The 24,253-nt window shown below is 45.6% G+C and overlaps 1 protein-coding gene across 2 annotated transcripts in view; it reads left to right on the forward strand.

Annotated features, from left to right (window-relative positions):
* SNTG1 (syntrophin gamma 1) overlaps positions 1 to 24,253 on the forward strand; it is a 957,068-nt gene that overhangs the window by 676,257 nt on the left and 256,558 nt on the right. For both annotated transcript variants that reach the window (XM_073583787.1, XM_073583788.1), the window contains 3 exons: positions 12,150 to 12,207; positions 21,946 to 21,989; positions 22,074 to 22,115. In XM_073583787.1, coding sequence (XP_073439888.1) covers positions 12,150 to 12,207; positions 21,946 to 21,989; positions 22,074 to 22,115 — 144 coding nt within the window. The remainder of the gene's footprint in view (positions 1 to 12,149; positions 12,208 to 21,945; positions 21,990 to 22,073; positions 22,116 to 24,253) is intronic.

Consider the following 24,253-nt stretch of genomic DNA (forward strand, 5'->3'; position numbering starts at 1 on the left):
AAGGACCCCGCCCACCAAATCGGACCCAAAGGGTCCCCGCCCACCAAATCGGACCCTGAAGGGCCCCGCCCACCAAATCGGACCCAGAGGGGCCCCGCCCACCAAATCGGACCCAGGGGGGCCCCGCCCACCAAAATGGACCCAGGGGACTCCACTCACAAAATCAGACCATGAGGGGCCCCGCCCACCAAATCGGACCATGAGGGGCACCGCCCACTAAATCGGACCCAGAGTGGCCACGCCCACCAAAATGGACCCAGGGGGCTCCACTCACAAAATCGGACCCTGAGGGGCCCTACCTACAAAATCGGACCCTGAGGGGCCCCAACCACAAAATCGGACCCTGATGGGCCCCGGCCACAAAATCGGACCCTGAGGGGCCCCGGCCACAAAATCGGACCCTGAGGGACCCCACCTACAAAATTGAACCCTGAGGGGCCCCAACCACAAAATCGGATCCTGAGGGGCCCCACCCACAAAATCGGACCCTGAGGGGCCCCACCCACAAAATTGGACCCTCAGGGCCCCGGCCACAAAATCGGACCCTGAGGGACCCCGGCCACAAAATCAGATCCTGAGGGGCCCCACCCACAAAATCGGACTCTGAGGGGCCCCACCCACAAAATCGGACCCTGAGGGGCCCCACCCACAAATCCAGACCCTGAGGGGACCCGGCCACAAAATCGGACCCTGAGGGGCCCTGCCCACCAAATCGGACTCTGAGGGGCCCCGCCCACTAAATCGGATTCTGAAATGCCCCAACCACAAAATCGGACCCTGAGGGGCCCCGCTGACCAAATTGAACTCTGAGGGGCCCCGCCCACCAAATCGGACCCAGAGTGGCCCACCTACCAAATCAGACCTAGAGTGGCCCCGCTCACCAAATAGGACCCGGAGGGGCCCCACCTACCAAATCGGACTCTGAGGGGCCCCACCCACCAAATCAGACCCTGAGGGGCCCCGCTCACTAAATCGGACCCTGAGGGGCCCCGCTCACCAAATCGGACCCTGAGGGGCCCCACCCACCAAATCGGACCCTGAGGGGCCCCGGCCACAAAATTGGACCCTGAGGGGCCCCACCCACAAAATTGGACCCTGAGGGGCCCCGGCCACAAGATTGGACCCTGAGGGGCCCCACCCACCAAATCGGACCCTGAGGGGCCCCACCCACAAAATCGGGCCCCGAGGGCCCCGCCCACAAAATCGGACCCTGAGGCCAAAGTGGCCCCTGAGAGGCACCCACAGTTAAAACGGATCCTGAGTTGAAAGTCTTGCAGGTGCAGCAGGCAAGTCTCTCTTAAAGGGGCAGCCTGGGCAGCATTTCAAACCACTATCTGTACTTCCTTCAGGAAATACACATCTAGTATTATTATTACTATTCAGTTCATTTCCGCAATTAATGCGGCCCGAACCGCTACACGCACAGACTCCGTTGAGGTGTCGTTTCGAAGCCAGCATCCACGAGTGGTGTGCTAAGTATTTTTCGTGTTGATCGGATTTGTAGTTTTTGCGCAATTTGCGTTTGAAAAAACATTTTCCTGTCATTGGAATGCATTGTCTCAAAAAATTTTGCCATAGGGAGAACATGGGGCAGTCGAGAGGTGGCAGGTAAGCTCATTGATATGCGCAGGCACACCCAGTTACTATGCCAATGCCTACGAACTTTACATGACCCCAGCAGGACACAGTTTCTGCCAGATAATATCAGCTCTTAAAGCGAAACCCAAAGCACAAATGCAAATCTAGCTTCATCACATGATGCATGCCCCTAAAAGATAATGTACGCCAAAGTGGATTTAGAAGCCCAATGCGCCAAACTGGCTCTTAAAGGGCCGACGCGCCTAAGTGATTCCTAAAGGGCCGGCGCACCAAAATGAGTCTTAAAGGGCCGGTGCGCCGAATCGAAAGCTGAGTGACCACAGGTTCCAAATCGGAGGCTGAGCCACCCCAACCTCCAAATCGGAGGCTGATCGACCCTGGCCTACAAATCGGAGGCTGAGCCACCCTGGCTTCCAAATCGGACCCAGAGTGGCCCCGCCCACCAAATCGGACCCAGAGTGGCCCCGCCAGCCAAATCGGATCCTGAGGGGCCCCACCCACCAAATCAGTTCCTGAGGGGCCCCACAGGCCAAAGTGGACCCTGAGAGGCACCCACAGTTAAAACAGATCCTGAGTTGAAAGTCTTAGAGGGGCAGCAGGCAAGTCTCTCTTAAAGGGGCAGCCCGGGCACCATTTCAAACCACTATCTGTACTTCCTTCAGGAAATACACATCTAGTATTATTATTACTATTCAGTTGATTTCCGCAATTAATGCGGCCCGAACCGCTACACGCACAGACTCCGTTGAGGCCTCGTTTCAAAGCCAGCGTCCTCGAGTGGTGTGCTAAGTATTTTTCATGTCGATCGGATTTGGAGTTTTTGCGCAATTTGCATTTGAAAAAACATTTTCCTCAATGCATTTCAATGGGAAAATGTTGCCATAGGGAAAACATGGGACAGTCGTGAGGTGACAGTTAAGCTCATTGATATGCGCAGGCTCACCCAGTTACTATGCCAACGCCTACGAACTTCACATGACCTCTCTAGGACAGCGTTTCTGGCAGATAATTTCAGCTCTTAAAGCGAAACCAACAGCTTAAATGCAAATCTAGCTTCATCACATGACGCATGCCACTGAGAGAGAATGTGCGCCAAAGTGGATTTAGAAGCCCAGTGAGCCAAACTGGCTCTTATAGGGCCGACGCTCCAAAGTGATTCTTAAAGGGCCGGCGCACCGAAATGAGTCTTAAAGGGCCGGGGCGCCAAATCGAAAGCTGAGTGACCCCAGGCTCCAAATCGGAAGCTGAGGGGCCCCGCCCACCAAATCGGACCCCGAGTGGCCCCGCCCACCAAATCGGACCCTGAGGGGACCCACCAACATAATCGGACCCTGAGGTGCCCCGGCCACAAAATCGGACCCCGAGGGGCCCACCCACCAAATCGGACCCTGAGGGGCCCCGGCCACAAAATCGGACCCTGAGTGGCTCCACCCACAAAATCAGGCGCTGAGGGGTCCCACCCACAAAATCAGACCCTGAGGTCAAAGTGGCCCCTGAGAGGCACCCACAGTTAAAACGAATCCTGAGATGAAAGTCTTGCAGGGGCAGCAGGCAAGTCTCTCTTAAAGGGGCAGCCCGGGCACCATTTCAAACCACTATCTGTACTTCCTTCAGGAAATACACATCTAGTTCTTCTTCTTATTATTATTAAGTTGATTTCCGCAATTAATGCGGCCCGAACCGCTACACGCACAGAATCCGTTGAGGTGTCGTTTCGAAGCCAGCGTCCACGAGAGGTGTGCTAAGTATTTTTCGTGTCGATCGGATTTGTAGTTTTTGCGCAATTTGCGTTTGAAATTTTTTTTTCCCGTCATTGGAATGAACTGTCTCCAATGCTTTTCAATAGGAAATGGCAAAACGTGCCCTGAGGCGATTGAAATGACAGTTGAGCTCATTGATATGCGCAGGCAGACCCAGTTACTATGCCAACGCCTACGAACTTCACATGACATCTCCAGAACAGAGATTCTGCCACATAATATCAGCTCTTAAAGCGAAACCCACAGCACAAATGCAAATCTAGCTTCATCACATGACACATGCCCCTGAGAGAGAATGTGTGCGCCAAAGTGGATTTAAAAGAAGCCCAGTGAGCCAAACTAGCTCTTAAAGGGCCAACGCGCCAAAGTGATTGTTAAAGGGCCAGCGCACCCAAATGAGTCTTAAAGGGCCGACACACCAAATCGGAGACTGAGCCACCCCGGCCTCCAAATCGGAGGCTGATCCACCCCGGCCTCCAAATCGGAGGCTGAGCCACCCCGGCCTCCAAATCGGAGGCTGAGCCAACCCGGCCTCCAAATCGGAGGCTGAGCCACCCCGGCCTCCAAATCGGAGGCTGAGCCACCCCGGCCTCCAAATCGGAGGCTGAGCCACCCCGGCCTCCAAATCGGAGGCTGAGCCACCCCGGCCTCCAAATCGGAGGCTGAGCCACCCCGGCCTCCAAATCGGAGGCTGAGCGACCCCGGCCTCCAAATCGGAGGCTGAGCGACCCCGGCCTCCAAATCGGAGGCTGATCCACCCCGGCCTCCAAATCGGAGGCTGAGCCATCCCGGCCTCCAAATCGGAGGCTGAGCCACCCCGGCCTCCAAATCGGAGGCTGATCTACCCCGGCCTCCAAATCGGAGGCTGAGCCACCCCGGCCTCCAAATCGGAGGCTGAGCCACCCCGGCCTCCAAATCGGAGGCTGAGCCACCCCGGCCTCCAAATCGGAGGCTGAGCCACCCCGGCCTCCAAATCAGAGGCTGATCCACCCCGGCCTCCAAATCGGAGGCTGAGCCACCCCGGCCTCCAAATCGGAGGCTGAGCCAACCCGGCCTCCAAATCGGAGGCTGAGCCACCCCGGCCTCCAAATCGGAGGCTGAGCCACCCCGGCCTCCAAATCGGCGGCTGAGCCACCCCGGCCTCCAAATCGGAGGCTGAGCCACCCCGGCCTCCAAATCGGAGGCTGAGCCACCCCGGCCTCCAAATCGGAGGCTGAGCCACCCCGGCCTCCAAATCGGAGGCTGAGCCACCCCGGCCTCCAAATCGGAGGCTGAGCCACCCCGGCCTCCAAATCGGAGGCTGATCCACCCCGGCCTCCAAATCGGAGGCTGAGCCACCCCGGCCTCCAAATCGGAGGCTGATCCACCCCGGCCTCCAAATCGGAGGCTGAGCCACCCCGGCCTCCAAATTGGAGGCTGATCCACCCCGGCCTCCAAATCGGAGGCTGAGCCACCCCGGCCTCCAAATCGGAGGCTGAGCGACCCCGGCCTCCAAATCGGAGGTTGAGCCACCCCGGCCTCCAAATCGGAGGCTCATCGACCCCGGCCTCCAAATCGGAAGCTCATCGACCCCTGCCTCCAAATCGGAGGCTCTTTGACCTCGGCCTCCAAATCGGAAGCTCAACGACCCCGGCCTCCAAATTGGAGGCTGAGCGACCCCAGCCTCCAAATCTTACCCAGAGTGGCCCCACCCACCAAATCAGACCCAGAGAGGCCCTGCCCACCAAATCGGACCCTGAGGGGCCCCGCCCACCAAATCGGACCCTGTGGGGCCCCGCCCACCAAATCGGACCCTGAGAGGCCCCGCCCACCAAATTGGACCCAGAGTGGTCCCGCCCATCAAATTGGACCCAGAGTGGTCCCGCCCACCAAATTGGACCCAGTGGGGCTCCGCCCACAAAATCAGACCCAGAGGGGCCCCTGCCACAAAATCAGACCCTGAGGGGCTGCGGCCACAAAATCGGACCCTGATGGGCCCCAGTCACAAAATTGGACCCTGATAGGCCCCGGCCACAAAATCGGACCCTGAGGGGCCGCAACCACAAAATCGGACCCTGAGGGGACCCAACCACAAAATCAGACCCTGAGAGGCACCGCCCACCAAATTGGACCCAGAGTGGTCCCGCCCACCAAATTGGACCCAGAGGGGCCCCACCCACAAAATCAGACCCAGAGGGGCCCCTGCCACAAAATCGGACCCAGAGGGGCCGCGGCCACAAAATCAGACCCTGAGGGGCCGCGGCCACAAAATCGGACCCTGAGGGGCCCCAACCACAAAATCGGACCCTGAGGGGAACCAACCACATAATCGGACCCTGAGGGGCCCCTGACACAAAATCGGACCCTGAGGGGCCCCGGCCACAAGATCGGACCCTGAGGGGCCCAACCCACAAAATCAGACCCTGAAGGGCCCTGCCCACCAAATTGGACCCTGAGGGGCCCCGCCCACCAAATCGGACCCTGAGAGGCCCCACCCACAAAATCGGACCCTGACGGGCCCCGGCCACAAAATTGGACCCTGAGGGGCCCCACCCACAAAATTGGACCCTGAGGGGTTTCGGCCACAAAAATCGGATCCTGAGTGGCCCCGGCCGCAAAATCGGACCCTGAGGGGCCCCAGCCACAAAATCGGACCTTGAGGGGCCCCACCCACCAAATCAGACCCTGAGGTGCCCCGGCCACCAAATCGGACCCTGAGGGGCCCCGGCCACCAAATCGGACCCTGAGGGGCCCCCGCCACCAAATCGGACCCTGAGTGGCCCCGGCCACAAAATCGGACCCTGAGGGGCACCACCCACAAAATCGGACCCTGAGGGGCCCCACCCACAAAATCAGGCCCTGAGGGGCCCCACCCACAAAATCAGACCCTGAGGCCAAAGTGGCCCCTGAGAGGCACCCACAGTTAAATCGTATCCTGAGTTGAAAGTCTTGCAGGGGCAGCAGGCAAGTCTCTCTTAAAGGGGCAGCCCGGGCACCATTTCAAACCACTATCTGTACTTCCTTCAGGAAATACACATCTAGTTATAGTGGTTTGAAAAAACCACTATATTGTAATCCGAACGCTGCTAACTTATTCTTCTTATTATTAAGTTGATTTCCGCAATTAATGCGGCCCAAACCGCTACACGCACAGACTCTGTTGAGGTGTCGTTTCGAAGCCAGCGTCCATGAGAGGTGTGCTAAGTATTTTTCGTGTCGATCGGATTTGTAGTTTTTGCGCAATTTGTGTTTGAAAATTTTTTTTCCCGTCATTGGAATGCACTGTGTCAATGCTTTTCAATGGGAAGCTTAAAACGTGCCCTGAGGCGATTGAAATGGCAGTTGAGCTCATTGATATGCGCAGGCAGACCCAGTTACTATGCCAACGCCTACGAACGTCACATGACATCTCCAGAACATAGCTTCTGCCACATAATATCAGCTCTTAAAGCTAAACCCACAGCACAAATGCAAATCTAGCTTCATCACATGACGCATGCCCCTGAGAGAGAATGTGTGCGCCAAAGTGGATTTAGAAGCCCAGTGAGCCACCCTGGCTCTTAAAGGGCCGACGCGCCAAAATGAGTCTTAAAGGGCCGGCGCGCCAAATCGAAAGCTGAGTGACCAAGGCTCCAAATCGGAGGCTGATAGACCCTGGCCTACAAAAAGGAGGCTGAGCAACCCTGGCATCCAAATCGGAGCCAGAGTGGCCCCGCCCATCAAATCGGACCCAGAGTGGCCTCACCCACCAAATCAGACCCAGAGTGGCCCCGCCCACCAAATTGGACCCTGAGGAGCCCCATCCACAAAATCGGACCCTGAGGGGCCCCACCCACAAAATCGGACCCTGAGGGGCCCCGCCCACCAAATCGGACCCTGAGGGGACCCACCAACATAATCGGACCCTGAGGTGCCCCGGCCACAAAATCGGACCCTGAGGGGCCCACCCACCAAATCGGACCCTGAGGGGCCCCGGCCACAAAATCGGACCCTGAGTGGCTCCACCCACAAAATCAGGCGCTGAGGGGTCCCACCCACAAAATCAGACCCTGAGGCAAAAGTGGCCCCTGAGAGGCACCCACAGTTAAAACGAATCCTGAGATGAAAGTCTTGCAGGGGCAGCAGGCAAGTCTCTCTTAAAGGGGCAGCCCGGGCACCATTTCAAACCACTATCTGTACTTCCTTCAGGAAATACACATCTAGTTCTTCTTCTTATTATTATTAAGTTGATTTCCGCAATTAATGCGGCCCGAACCGCTACACGCACAGAATCCGTTGAGGTGTCGTTTCGAAGCCAGCGTCCACGAGAGGTGTGCTAAGTATTTTTCGTGTCGATCGGATTTGTAGTTTTTGCGCAATTTGCGTTTGAAATTTTTTTTTCCCGTCATTGGAATGAACTGTCTCCAATGCTTTTCAATAGGAAATGGCAAAACGTGCCCTGAGGCGATTGAAATGACAGTTGAGCTCATTGATATGCGCAGGCAGACCCAGTTACTATGCCAACGCCTACGAACTTCACATGACATCTCCAGAACAGAGATTCTGCCACATAATATCAGCTCTTAAAGTGAAACCCACAGCACAAATGCAAATCTAGCTTCATCACATGACACATGCCCCTGAGAGAGAATGTGTGCGCCAAAGTGGATTTAAAAGAAGCCCAGTGAGCCAAACTAGCTCTTAAAGGGCCAACGCGCCAAAGTGATTGTTAAAGGGCCAGCGCACCCAAATGAGTCTTAAAGGGCCGACACACCAAATCGGAGACTGAGCCACCCCGGCCTCCAAATCGGAGGCTGATCCACCCCGGCCTCCAAATCGGAGGCTGAGCCACCCCGGCCTCCAAATCGGAGGCTGAGCCAACCCGGCCTCCAAATCGGAGGCTGAGCCACCCCGGCCTCCAAATCGGAGGCTGAGCCACCCCGGCCTCCAAATCGGAGGCTGAGCCACCCCGGCCTCCAAATCGGAGGCTGAGCCACCCCGGCCTCCAAATCGGAGGCTGAGCGACCCCGGCCTCCAAATCGGAGGCTGATCCACCCCGGCCTCCAAATCGGAGGCTGATCCACCCCGGCCTCCAAATCGGAGGCTGATCGACCCAGGCCTCCAAATCAGAGGCTGAGCCACCCCGGCCTCCAAATCAGAGGCTGAGCCACCCCGGCCTCCAAATCGGAGGCTCAGCCACCCCGGCCTCCAAATAGGAGGCTGAGCCACCCTGGCCTCCAAATCTGAGGCTGATCGACCCCGGCCTCCAAATCGGAGGCTGATCGACCCCGGCCTCCAAATCGGAGGCTGATCCACCCTGGCCTCCAAATCGGAGGCTGATCCACCCCGGCCTCCAAATCGGAGGCTGATCCACACCGGCCTCCAAATCGGAGGCTGAGCCACCCCGGCCTCCAAATCGGAGGCTGAGCCACCCCGGCCTCCAAATCGGAGGCTGAGCCACCCCGGCCTCCAAATCGGAGGCTGATCCACCCCGGCCTCCAAATCGGAGGCTGATCCACCCCGGCCTCCAAATCGGAGGCTGATCCACCCCGGCCTCCAAATCGGAGGCTGAGCCACCCCGGCCTCCAAATCGGAGGCTGAGCCACCCCGGCTTCCAAATCGGAGGCTGATCGACCCCGGCCACCAAATTGGAGGCTGAGCCACCCTGGCCTCCAAATCGGAGGCTGATCCACCCCGGCCTCCAAATCGGAGGCTGAGCCACCCCGGCCTCCAAATAGGAGGCTGAGCCACCCTGGCCTCCAAATCGGAGGCTGATCGACCCCGGCCTCCAAATCAGAGGCTGATCAACCCCGGCCTCCAAATCGGAGGCTGATCGACCCCTGCCTCCAAATAGGAGGCTGATCGACCCCGGCCTCCAAATCAGAGGCTGAGCCACCCCGGCCTCCAAATCGGAAGTTCATCGACCCCAGCCTCCAAATCAGAGGCTCTTTGACCTCGGCCTCCAAATCGGAGGCTGAGCCACCCCGGCCTCCAAATAGGAGGCTGAGCCACCCCGGCCTCCAAATCGGAGGCTCATCGACCCCGGCCTCCAAATCGGAAGTTCATCGACCCCGGCCTCCAAATCAGAGGCTCTTTGACCTCGGCCTCCAAATCGGAAGCTCAACGACCCCGGCCTCCAAATTGGAGGCTGAGCGACCCCAGCCTCCAAGTCTTACCCAGAGTGGTCCCGCCCACCAAATCGGACCCTGTGGGGCCCCACCCACCAAATCGGACCCTGAGAGGCCCCGCCCACCAAATCGGACCCAGAGTGGTCCCGCCCACCAAATTGGACCCAGAGTGGTCCCGCCCACCAAATTGGACCCAGAGGGGCTCCGCCCACAAAATCAGACCCAGAGGGGCCCCTGCCACAAAATCAGACCCTGAGGGGCCGCGGCCACAAAATCGGACCCTGATGGGCCCCAGTCACAAAATTGGACCCTGATAGACCCCGGCCACAAAATCGGACCCTGAGGGGCCCCAACCACAAAATCGGACCCTGAGGGGACCCAACCACAAAATCGGACCCTGAGAGGCCCCGCCCACCAAATTGGACCCAGAGTGGTCCTGCCCACCAAATTGGACCCAGAGTGGTCCTGCCCACCAAATTGGACCCAGAGGGGCCCCACCCACAAAATCGGACCCAGAGGGGCCCCTGCCACAAAATCGGACCCTGAGGGGACCCAACCACAAAATCGGACCCTGAGGGGACCCAACCACAAAATCGGACCCTGAGGGGCCCCACCCACAAAATCAGGCCCTGAGGGGCCCCACCCACAAAATCAGACCATGAGGCCAAAGTGGCCCCTGAGAGGCACCCACAGTTAAATCGTATCCTGAGTTGAAAGTCTTGCAGGGGCAGCAGGCAAGTCTCTCTTAAAGGGGTAGCCCGGGCACCATTTCAAACCACTATCTGTACTTCCTTCAGGAAATACACATCTAGTTAACCATGATCTTTTCAGCCAATGAAAAAATCATTGCACCCACCAAACAAGCGTTTTTTTTTTGTTTGGCAGTTGTACAGCAATCTGTTTACACAGTACTATTATCGGGAAAAGTGACTTCGTGGAATGTTCATTTTCTTATAATCGTACTGTGTAAATATACTGTACATTTACTTTTCTTTAAATTTGGTAAACTACTCCAATTTCTCATGAAACAAGTGCTATACAAGACAGCAGCATTCTGGCACAAAGGTTTGACAGGCTTCAATGACATCATGGTCACTGACGCGCAAAGAAAGCTTAGACATCTTGTACCGGAGTGATCACAAAATAAAGGATTTTTCTTTGGACACTAATAACCTCACCCAACATGGTAACATACACAACCCTCCATAAAGTCCCAGGCATGCAAACATGAGATTTGTATTTTGATGTACATCTTTTAATCTGTAAGCTATTTAATTCTTCCTTCTCTGAGAACATTGTGTTTTTTTCATGATATTATTATGGGGTGTTTTGGGTCAAGCTCAATCTTTAATCCTAGCAGTGCTTGGCTAGTGAAGTGTTAGCTATATTTATGCTCCCACCCTCCTCCGCTCTAGTGTTGACCATTTTCTTCCTCATACTTTGCATAGGAAAAAGCTACCAATTAGCAAAGGACAATTAGCCCTTTAATATGCGTATGAGTTTTCTTCTAAGTTAGTGGTTCACTTATTAATTAGTATATAAAACACTGTCAGAGAATTTATTTGTTTTGTTCTCTAGGATGTTTCTGGTGATCAATTTTATTATTACTTTATCCATTTGTGCTTGTACATCATTACTTTTCCCATTATTGTATTTCTTTAAATCATGCTCTTGAGGTTTTAAATCTTATCTCTGACTGCCTAAAAAGCAATGAACCATTTCCTGCGAGTTGTAGACAATTTGAAGTTACAGTACATACTGACTACTTTTATTTTCTTTATTAGTTTATCTTTTTTTTAGCTTTTCAAGATAAATAATTTTACTTAAAACTTATATGGAGCTATTTCAACAAGAGTTCTTATATTCTTACAAGAGATAGAACTTCCTAACATTCTGTCTGCACGGTTATATATGTACCTATCGGTACATCTAGTTACACAACTGTGTGAATGGTGCTGGGCGATTTTTTTTTTGTTGATCTTCTCAAATAGAATCACAGATGGTTTGAATTTGCGCAGAACTGTGGATTTCAGGAAAGTCAACTCAAACTCGAGCCCCTGCTCATCTCTAGTTAAATGTGTTTGAGTATCATGAGGTATAGTTTTACAACATGTGATATACGTCTGGAATTTGTCATTTTCCTGGCAAAAGTATTCAAAGCCATTGTAAATGTAAGCATAGTTTAATTTATGCCCAAGTATTCTGAAGCTCATGAAAGCCTTATCAAAACTGCAATTAGTTGTAAAAGTAAGCAAGAGCGCCTGTGGTTCTATACTGTAAAAGTGAAGGCATTCTTTGTGCCTTTGTATGCTTTTTGGGTAAGGTTTATTATCTCATGAAACTTGCTGTGACTTTTATGTGTCAAACAAAATTCAAAATAAAATGATATTGTAAATTAAAGACTTGAGCAGGTATAATAAGGCCTCATATATTTCTATAGGACATGCATTACCATTAAAAACCATTATGTGTTTGAGACGAAATATGAATATTTAATCTTGCAACAAATTATTCATTCACATTTTATTAATTTTGTCATTTTGAATGGTTTTATAAGATAACATATTGATACACTGTAACATGTGAATTATGTTCTGCATTCACCTTTAATATATAATTAATTTCAAATTTAACCAGTGACATTTTTCCCATTGTTACCTTCTTCATTTCTTTAATACTTAGAAAGAATTTCTATGTGTTGCAGGGAGGAGCTGAACATAATATTCCCGTTGTCATATCCAAGATATCCAAAGAACAAAGAGGTATGGTATGTTAATATTTTTATGTTTCTCAATGTTTGTAAATGTAAAACCTGTGCAGAATGATTTGCATGTAGAGGAAAAGAATTTATAATGCCATGCTGTAAAAGGTAATAAGAAAAACTAATAGATGATTACACAGTTATTTTGGATAATGAATCAAGAATCAAACTTTAAAGGGAACCTGTCAGATGTTTTGGCCACTATAAGATGTGGCCACTGCCTTTCTGGGCTTATCTACAGCATTCTATAATGCTATATACAGCGTTCAGATCTGTATGCTATAGAAGCGATCAGCCTGCACCAAATGAGTGTCCCATAGAGGGACACATTTTAAAAGTAAGAATTAAATGAAAAAAATACTTTCCAAAATGGTGTTACTTGTAGGGGGTTCTATTGTTTAAGCACATCAGGGGCCCTCTAAACACGACATGGCATCTGATCTCAATTTAGCCAATTTTGCATTGAAAAGTCAAACGACGCTCCTTACCTTCTGAGCTCTGCCATGCACCCAAACAGTGGTTTACCCCCACATATATGATATCAGCATACTCAAGAAAAGCTGCACAACAACTTTTGGAGTCCAATTTCTCCTGTTACCCTTGGGAAAATAAAAAATTTGGGATGAAAAGATCATTTTTGTGAAAAAAATGATTTTTTATTTTTACGGTTCTACATTATAAACGTTTGTGAAGCACTTGGGGGTTCAAAGTGCTCACCACACATCTAGATAAGTTCCTTAGGGGGTCTACTTTCCAAAATGGTGTCAATTGAGGGAGGTTTCTTCTGTTTAGGTGCATCAGGGGCTCTCCAAACATGACATGGTGTCCAATCTCAAGACATGGTGTCCAATCTCAATTCCAGACAATTTTGCAATGAAAAGTCAAACGGCGCTCCTTCCCTTCCGAGCTCTGCCATGCACCCAAACAGTGGTTTACCTGCATATTTGGGGTATCCGCATACTCAGGACAAATTGCACAACAACTTTTGGAGTCCAATTTCTCCTGTTACCCTTTGTAAAACAAAAACAAATCGGATCTGAATTAAATTTTTTGTGAAAAAAATTAAATGTTCATTTTTTTAAACATTCCAAAAATTCCTGTGAAGCACCTGAAGGGTTAATAAACTTCTTACATGTAGCTTTGAGCACTTTGAGGGGTTCAGCTTTTAGAATATTGTCACTTTTGTTTATTTTCTATCATATAGACCCCTCAAAGTGACTTCATATGGTTTTGTAAATTTTGTTGTAAAAATGAGAAATCCCTGGTTAACTTTTAACCCTTATAACTTCCTAACAAAAATTTTTTGTTCCAAAATTGTGCTGATGCAAAGTAAACATGTGGGAAATGTTACTTATTAAGTATTTTGTGTGACATACAGTATCTCTGTTATTTAAGGGATGAAAATTCAAGGTTGGAAAATTGCGAAGTTTTCAAAATGTTTGCGAAATTTCAGTTTTTTTCACAAATAAACGCAAGTTATATCAAAGAAATTTAACAATTATCATGAAGTACAATGTGTAATGAGAAAAAAATTTCAGAGTCACCAGGATCAATGGAAGCATTCCAGAGTTATTACTTCATAAAGGGACAGTGGTCAAAATTGTAAAATATGGCCTGGGCATTAACATACAAACCACCCTTGAGGGTAAATGGGTTAAATTACATGTGGTGGTTCTGTTATGTAACATTCCTCTACATATCTCTGCCACATTTAGGGGAAACATCTGCCTTGCATGGAAGAGAATCTGCTGTCATGGCACCCAATGCTTTTGAGCACCATTGCCATTACACTTCAGATACTCTGAGAGCAGCTTCTAATGTCATCTGCAAGGTCATACAGACAGGGAAACCTATATGTAATGAAAAATAAAGGAGGTTTGACATACCCCTTTTACAATATTTTACCCTTTGTCGAAACATATATTTTTTCCACTGTATTGTCACCCATAAGCATTCCATATAACATCCATTTTTATACATCAGTAGTAATTAAAATTTGCAAGACCAAATACCATTTCCTATGTTAAAGAATTTCAAATAATCAGATGCTATATATTTTATGTGCATGAAATCCAATATTTGTTTTCACAACCAAAGACTAGAATAGGCAAATGTCATCTAAAATACAGAACTAGACCATGCTGTGATTTTTTCATTCGCATATAAAGTCCCGTGAAAAGAAAACGTTATATGAACAGAATTATTGAATAATATTGATCTGATTGCTGTAATTATTTTCGCAGCAGCACTCAGACAGAAAAATAGTCATGCAAGCGTAGCCTTAAGGTGAGTTTAGGCACAGCGGGAGTTAATCGTCTGCTGATTTTGTATCAACTTTACTCCAAATTCACTGAAGATGATTCAAATGGCAAAATACTTAATGAAAATGAAGCAAAAACTGTTTCAACATACATTACTAAAAAGTAATTGACACTTGACTGTAATATAAAAATTAAATGATGCATTATTCACAAAAGTTAAAGTGACAGCAATATACAAAATCAAATCTGCACAAAATAAAAACTTAATGGATATCTTTAAATTCCAGGTATTCTATAATCCTAAAAAAACAAACAAACATTTTTCTAAGTATTAAACCAAATCTTCACTGTAGGCAGGCAGTGTACGACAGGTGTTCTCTGCTTCTTTCCTCTTTTCTACATATAATGCGCTAATAGAACCGTGATTTGCCTGAGCAGTACTAATAAAAGTCATAAATATATCGGATTAGTCTTCTGTAGATCTTTATACTTTACAGTGCATATGCACAGTTGGAGCTACAACTTCCTTAACCAGCGTGATTGTCATTATTCTAAAGCTTTATCCTTCTGAATTACAAATTGCCTTTCTCAGAGGACCAGCTTACCTTCTGTTCAATGTGACAAATCTGGCAGTGCTGTACTTTTATTACTTTTAGTTTACCTTGTTTAGAAATACATTTTTTCTTGCTCTTTTAAAGCCCAACAATATGTTTATAGGGACAGTTTTAAAAATTGAAGTTTACAGAAATTTTTGGTCATTACATTTGCATTTTGAAAATTTCAACTTTGAAAGAAGGATAAAAAGATGCAATTTAAAATCGGACTTATTCCTGTGACGCTGAATCACTTCTCATGGACAAGCCATAAGGCAGGGAAGTTAAGGCGTCTGAGGTCAAATGCCAGTGGAGTACTTCAAAGTAAAAAAGGATAAGGCTCAAGACTAGTTTAAGGCAAAGTCTTGGGTCAGGCAACTAAGGGCAGAGTATGTCAAAGGCAAAAAGGGAAATGCAGATGAATAGTCAAAACGGCAAATCCGAGGTCTGGCAACAAGGATCAGAATTTTAAGAACACAAAGCACAGAGCAAACACACCAGCAATCAAGGCTATGACTGGCAATGGTTTGACAATTGTCAGCAAGCTAAGCAGCCAGGTAATCACCCCGAACGGGTGACGCCTGGAGGAATCTCCGCAAGACAGGCCAGATTTGGCAGCAGAGCTGTCATTCACAATACTGGCAAGCTAGCATGCCCCTGCCTCTGTTTGGATAGCTGAGATATCAATCACAATACAAATAGTCCACCACAGCAAAATTTTTACTGCCGGTTAAAAAGCCACTGATCCCACACTGTCAAATGACAGCATGATACCTTCGATCAGCTGATGGGAAAACTATTCACCACCTGCATTCTAAATAAATTGTGATGACACAGCATTTCCTATTAATTAACCAGATGTCTAATTTCAGCAAACCAGGAGTCATTGTCTGTTATCTATACACATGTGGTTAAAATTATTGGTACCCCTCGTTTAATAACAGAAAACCCACAATGGTGATAGAAATAACTTGAATCTGACAAAAGTAATAATAAATTAAAAATCTATGAAATTGAACAAATGAAAGTCAGACATTGCTTTTCAACAATCCTTCCACAGAACTTAAAAAAAAATAAAAATCATGAAATAGGCCTGAACAGAAATGATGGTACCCCTGAAAACAATGTGACAAAAGGGACATGTTAAATTAAGGTGTGTCCATTAATTAGCATCACAGGTGTCTACAATCTTGGAATCAGTGAGTGGGCCTGTATAGAGTGCTACAGACACTCACTGTGCTGTTTGGTGACATGGTGTGTATCACACTCAACATGGACCAGAGGAAAAGAGTTGTCTCAGGAGATTAGAAAGAATATTACAGACAAACATGCTAAAGGTAAATGTTATAATACCATCTCCAAGCAGCTTGATGTTTCTTTGTCTAGAATTGCACATATTATTCAGAACCTTAAGCTCTATGGGACTGTAGCCAACCTTCCTGGACGTGGCGGTAGGAGGAAAATTGATGACAAGTCAATGAGACGAAAAATACGAAATGTAGCAAGAGAACCCAGAAAAACATCTAAACAGATTTAAGATGAACTTCAAGCTCAAGGAACATCAGTGTCAGATTGCACCATCCGTCGGTGTATGAGCCAAAGTGGACTTCATGTGAGATGACAAAGGAGGACATCATTGTTGAAAAAAAATCATAAAAAAGCCAGACTGGAATTTGCCAAACTACATGTTGACAAGCCACAAAGCTTCTGGGAGAATGTCTTATGGATAGATGAGACAAAATGGAACTCTTTGGCAAGGCACATCAGCTCTATGTTCACTGACGGAAAAATGAAACATATCAAGAAAAGAACACTGTCCCTACTGTGAAATATGGAGGAGGCTCTGTTATGTTCTGGGGTTGCTTGGCTACCCAGTTTCAGAAAGATTGGTCTCAGTTGCAGGTCAAGGGTCTTGCAACAGAGTAATGACCCAAAACACACAGCTAAAAACACCCAAGAATGGCTAAGAGGAAAAGATTGGACAATTCTGTAGTGGCCTACTATGAACCCTGACCTAAATCCTATTGAGCATTTTTGGAAAGAGCTGAAACATGCCAACTGGAAAAGGCATCCTTCAAACACAAGACAACTGGAGCAGTTTTCTCTTGAAGAGTAGGCCAAAATACCTGTTGAGAGGTGCAGAAGTTTCATTGACAGTTGCAGGAATCGTTTGATTGAAGTGATTGCTTCAAAAGGTTGTGTAATAAAATATTAAGTTAAGGGTACCATAATTTCTGTCCAGGCCTATTTCATGAGTTTTATTTTTTAAAGTTCTGTGGAAGCATATTTGAAAAGCAATGCCTGACTTTCATTTGTTCATTTTCATAGATTTTTTTATTTATTATTACTTTTGTCAGATTAATGTTTTTTATGTCACCATTGTGGGTCATTAAATGAGGGGTAACAACAATTTTGACCACGTGTTTATGTTGACTTTTGAATTTATGTGTTTCTTTCTGGTTCTTCAAGAAAACACAGACTTTTGTTCATATAAGTCTGTAACATTTACTTGTAAGTTGACATTTTATGTAACATTCTGTTATCCTGGATGAATAGAGACACAAGAGAACTGAACAATGATGTTGGCTGATATGTTGAGTACACATTTTCCAGGCCAGCCAGTTGGTTGACTTGAAAAATCGAGCAGGAAAAACTATGCAAATTGATTAAATAATGCAATTTTATCACATTTGTGGGGTTAATGTCACCTTTGCATTGTCCGGTGACTTCAAGCCCATGCCTTAGTAAATGAGTGGTGTCTACAAGACACCTATCCATTACTAATACTATAGTTATATTGTAAACAAATGCATAGCAAGTATAAAGTTCTGTATTTGAAATAAAAGCAAAACACACTTCCATTTTTATTTAAAAATATCAAACACAGTTATACTCACCTAACGCTCATTCGTCTCCTATAATACAACAAAAATAAAAAGCAACCATATTCCTCATCTGTCTGTTGTTCTTTCACACACTGTAATCCATGTCTGAGGATAAACAGTTTTCAACCTGGACGGTTCCAAGATGCGACTGTTCAGGCTGAGAACCACTAGGGAATGAGCTGCAGTGAGTGCAGCGTCAGTGACCAGCGGTGTTGACATCGAGGTTACCGTTGGTCACTGAGGCTGCGTTCTCAGCCGGGCCCCTGAACTGCGAGAACCTTGGTGAGATCACCCCTAGCACAGTGAGAAAAAGTCTCACGGTGAAATGGTGAGTTCACCGAGAGAAATCACTGACCGACAGTAACCATCTTACCAGCGGTAACATTACTGTCTATGATAGTCGCCGGTAAAATAGCAGCCTTAGTGAAAACTTGATCATTTACTGAATGTTCTAAACAAACCTATCTGTTACATATGTAAATTTTGCTAAAACAGAAACCAGCACAATGCTCAAATAAAGTATAAAATTATTTAATAATTCCACATGGAATATATATACAAAAACAGACTGGTACTGGCCCTTTAATAGTAGCCATTACAAGTAAATAGTAAGTAGCATCTTAAACAATTGCATTAAAGCCTAGCAAGCCATAGCCAATACATATGAGTAATGAATAAAACACTCTCTATGTGTTTCCTCACTACCAAGGCTCAGTCACCGCATTACAGTTATACTAGTAACTCACATATAAAGTTTCCTGTGCCACGTCCCTCACCCCAGGGTCATATGTATTGGCTATGGCTTGCTAGGCTTTAATGCAATTGTTTAAGATGCTACTTACTATTTACTTGTAATGGCTACTATTAAAGGGCCAGTACCAGTCTGTTTTTGTATATATATAATCACACAATTTAAGTATTCCATAGCCTCTTTTTGTCCCACCATAGAGGTGATTTTGGCTTGAATAATTTATTTTGGTTGTTTATGATATTTTTAATAATTTTCCATGTGGCATAATAAAATAATTTTATACTTTATTTGAACATTGTGCTGGTTTCTGTTTTTTTCAAAATTTACATATGTAACAGATAGGTTTGTTTAGGATAATATGTGAGGCACATTGATTTATTTTATTGGATCTTTTGTTGATTATAGCTATTTACTGAATGTTGCGGTAAATGCTGGGGAATCTGAAGTTGCATCCGAATGTATGTACGTGCCGACTTTGTTTTTGACGAATGTTTTCTGAACAAGTTCGCTCTTCTCTGCTAAGGACATCATTAGTGTTGGAGTCAAGACAATACCTTCTATTTTAGATAGAACATGTGAAATTATTTACAATTGCAATTCTTTAAATTATGGCTGGCTGACATTTTGCTGGATTTTGAGGGCCAGAAAGGAACTAAAAACTAAAACAATAAATACTTAAACTTCCCTCTCCATGAGTATCACAATATCTGTCCCACTCATCATGTCCCACTGCTGTCGCTCCCCTTCATACAACTTTCCATCATAGTTTGATGGTGTATTCACTCTATACTGAGCTGCACTAATGGGAAAAAGATGACGAACTGAACTTCACAAAAAAATGGACAGTGAGTCGTGGCAGCGTGACGGATGACCAGCAAAATGAGCATTATATTGTTTGCTATGAGTAACTATTGTAATCTGTATAGAATAAAATTTTTACAAAGAATGAGAAAGACCATTGGATTCATATTAAATAATTTTATGTAAATCAAAGCTCCCAAGTTACTAATGAATTCAAATTTTGTCAGATTCATTTATTACTGTTGTGAATAATTTGTATAAAAATATTGGAGCTGTTTTGGTGCAATTTCTACATATGGATTCCCTTTTTAGCCCATAATTTTATTCTAGGAGATTATTCTAGGAGATTATGATTGCTCCTGCTTTTGGTCACAAGAGTCAGAAAAGTGTCTAAAACACATAGCTATTATACTGCAAGTTTCTGACAATTTTTTTACACAACTTAAGCTAGATCCTTGAGATGCTTTGGCTTAGTAAATATTGTATAATATGAGAAGATTCGCAGATAACCTTTTTTATTAAATCATAACCATTGTTTTCATAAACCAACAATACACAGAAAAATAACAAACTTAGTAATATACAGTATCTTATCAGAAAAAATTAGCTCCCTTCTCTGCCAAAATTGATCAGTCATTATCAAAAATCTCAATTAATAAGTGAAATCTGTATTCAGTGAAGCCAGACTTTACCATTACTGAGATATGAGATCGTTGTTACTACTGATACAATTCTATGTAGACAGGAGGAGGGCAGATCTAGAGGAAGCGCTCCTCCCCCTCCTATCCAAATAGAAACTTATCAGTAGCAGCTGTCATCTTCTATCTCAGTAATGGGAAAGTTGTCCTTACTAAATAAATACAGATTTTACCTCTGGATTTAAAATTTTGATAATGACTGATCAATTTTGGCAGAGAAAGAAGCACATTTTTCTGGAAAGATACATTACAAAGTTGCTTATTTTCATACACATTATTGATTTATGAAATAAAAATTAAAATGGCTGTTACTATTTAAGTCAATAATGTATATAGTAGTTGGTGTAGTAATCCCCTCTGGATCTCAAACACTTTGGAGACCCAAAGGAAAGGAAAGCAATTCAAACAAGAGAATTGAATCATAAAAAGGTTGCACAATGATGTTAAGAATTCAGTAAGCTGTGCATCAATGTAATTAATACGTCCCAATATATAAATGATTATATTACATAGTCCTAAAACGTATATTCTGTGCACTGAAGTTAACGTACTGTAAAGCTGAAATGGATACACTGACCTTAATTACCAGACCCAAATAAACCAGAAATCACTGGTACCCTCAATAGTATACCCCCAATACACACTGGTAAATCCCTACTGGCGTGGCACTGGTGCACTCTAAGCCAATTTCGCAGTTGACTTACTGGGGTTGAGTTAGGTGAATGTCCTGACAATATCGTTCCAAACTGGGAATCCAAAAGAAAACCTTAAGAGATCTTTAAACTCCTTTTGCGCTAGTAAGAGTTCAGGAGTTCAAGAGAAATCTGCATGTAAGTGGTCAAGCTCCAGCCATTAGTGTGGCCCAGTGAGATGGAATGTGGACACCGGAGTCTCAGCGTGTGGCATCACACTGAACAGGAAGACGGCGACCTGTATTGGTCAGCAGTAAAGAGTCAGCAATCGCGCTAGAATTTTCAGGGTTACCACCCTTGAAGTAGTATGCTTATTCCTTTAACACATAGCCACAATATCAAGTATGTCACTTTAGCTGCATGATATCTGCTTAGCATTTCCCACATGCGCTAACTCCCACAGCAGTCATGATATTAAAGCTTATATGTATATGACGCCAATAAGGGAAAAGTAAGGAGAACACTATGGCGGTGGATTATAGTTAGCATGTCTGGAGAGCAGCAAATCTACTAATATGTAAATAAGCCACCTGCAGATATCCTTTTCATTTATCTAAGAAATGATTTTTCCATGTGGGTTTTTTGCCTTGATGCACAAAGTACACAAGGCTCTTCTTAAAGTCTGGGAGTCATTACAAAGCGTTTCAATTGCTGTGTGATGACTGGATAATGAAAAAATAAATTATTACTTGGGGAAGAATTAGAGGCAAATAGAATTATACCACTGTGGCAGATAGACGCATTCTTCTCGTTGCTAATCAAGAAAATGCAATCTCTGAAATACCAAAATTATCAAGTCTATGATTCCTGCGACTGCCCATAGGAGACTTAAAGAGGATTAATGTTTTCTTCCCAGGCTCTCTACATTTGGCAGTCTGGAAAATGAGTTTCTGTATCTTACATTTGAAATGATCAGCATGGAAAATACTTTGAAGTGTGATTCTAGAGGGAAGAAACAGCATCTGTTATTATTCACATGAATCAAATATTAAAGATCATAGTATCTATATTGTGTCCATTTGGTTTATTCACCAGTATTTTTGTTCTCTTGATTGCAGCTGAACTTTCTGGACTTTTATTCATTGGAGATGCTATTCTGCAGGTGAGACATAACTTGTGCTATAATTCCAATAGTTAAATGTACTGGCAGCTGCGGATAATAACAATGGATACATTTTTATTTCAGATTAATGGCATAAATGTGAGGAAGTGCAAGCATGAAGAAGTGGTAAGTGTTTAATAATATATAAAAGAAATAAAGCAATAACCTTATATTATATGGACATAAACAAAACACAACTCCCAATCAAAATTCACTTTTGAAATACATTTATAGAAAATCCACACCATGATTGTTGTTCATATTTGGTGAAACCACTTGCATATATGAGTAGATCTTTGTTGCTAAATACTTTTGCATAAATCTTGTGAAAAAATGCATAATGCAAACAAATTCAACTAAGTTGGGGTCTTAATAAAAGCAGACTGAGAAGACACAGAGCACAAATAGGGTCTTATCTGGGTAAAATGCTAAAAGGAATTGAAAATGGTTCTCACCTGGTCGGGCTGTGTGCGCGCAACCACTGGTAATGCTTTGGCTGCTGCAGACCCACGAGAGGATTAAAGTACATGTAATAGAGAAGCGAATGGGTTAAATCTGCACTGCCATGTGGAAAGGATGAAGGATGCAAATCCGTGTGTAGGTGGCTTATTTGTCAATGCATTTTGAAGTATACATACTTCTTCAGGACAACCACGATCTGACCCATCTTAACCCATTCACTTCTCTATTACCTGCACAGTTGGGATATTGGTATACAAAGGAATCCTATCCAAACTTAAATTTTTGGGCATACATTTGTGTCTTGGAGTATATGGAGCTACAGATGTTTCCAAACTCAAGGTACTGTCACACTAAGCGATATCGCTAGCAATATCACTATAACTTGTGACGTTATAGCGATATTGCTAGCGATATCGCTGTGTCTGATACTTACCAACGACCGGCTCCCCTGCTGGTTATCGCTCATCATGCGAGAACAGGCTGGACTGTTTCTCGTCGTCAGCTTCCTGCGGCGCTTCCTGTGGAGAGACGAGCTTGGAGCCTGGTGGGAGGACGTCAGGATCGCCTAGTGTGACAGGTAAGTAGCGACTCCCATCCCCAGCAATGTCGCTGGTGAGATCTGCCTGTGTGGCAGCTCACTAGCGACCACTTAGCAACGCACCAGCGATCCTGACAGCATCATATCACTGGTCGGGATCGCTGGTACATCGCTAAGTGTGACAGTACCTTTAGTTGTTTTGTGTAATAAAAGTTTGTACATTTACAAATTGCCTCTTCAGAGAGGAAGATGATATGAACTCTAATGCCACATATTGGAATAAGCAATCTTAACAGTCAATATTGACCCTTTAATGAACCTTGTCACATTACTTAGGATAAAAGAGTCTGTGCACAAATAACATAGCGTGCCACCCTCGACAAGTAAAGAAAAAATGGCATAATGCACTTTACGCAGACGCACCACAGTATTATCATAGCACTCTACAGTTGTTGCAATGCCTCTTGTAATCTGTAGGTAGATATTAAAGGATATATATGCTTTAATCTGTTTGCTGCTGGTTCGACTGAAGTCTAGAAGGAGTTTTAGGGTAGGCTCATATGGAAGCAGATTTTGCCACAAATATCTAAATATATATAAACATTAAGGGGATATTGATATAATTAAGAGCTTCCTCAATGGTACATGCAAATTATTAAAAATAGTATAATCCATGTGGAAACATGCAGCGTACTATAGGTTGTAAGTGCTTAAATACATACAGTAGCTCCACATATTAATGATGCAAGGAGTACAAGTATACAGGATATGTGCTTATTTAACACAAATGTCCCAAAATATGTAAAAGAGGATAACAAATCATGAACCAATGGGCACAAAAAGAGGGGAGATGAAACACCACCATAGAGTAAAATCCTAATATATTGAAGCGCACTGGTACACTATGTCCCGGAAGTATTTCGCTGTGTTCCAGGACATAGTGTACCGGCGCATGCGCAGTAATGATTATCGGCTTTGACCGCAGTTGGGCAAAGCATACTGCGCGTGTGCAAAGCAAGATTGCTTTGCCCACACGTGAACTATGGAGAACTACTCTAATACTGGAGAAGATCATGGACGGGGGCCATCGGACCAGACCCAGGCCATTTACATAGGCCTCCAACATCCGGTGACAGATTCCCTTTAAGCTTTAAAGGGGTTGTATGATACCTGGCACTGCTATCACTCACCCTGCTTCTATCACTGCCCCTGATGATTATTCTTTTCAATGAAAGAGCATCCCCTGATAAAGTTCTGTTCCGGG

This window comes from Dendrobates tinctorius, unplaced genomic scaffold (genome assembly GCF_039654945.1).
Source record: "Dendrobates tinctorius isolate UK_male_01 unplaced genomic scaffold, ASM3965494v1 ptg000081l, whole genome shotgun sequence".
In the NCBI taxonomy this organism is placed as follows: Eukaryota; Metazoa; Chordata; class Amphibia; order Anura; family Dendrobatidae; genus Dendrobates; species Dendrobates tinctorius.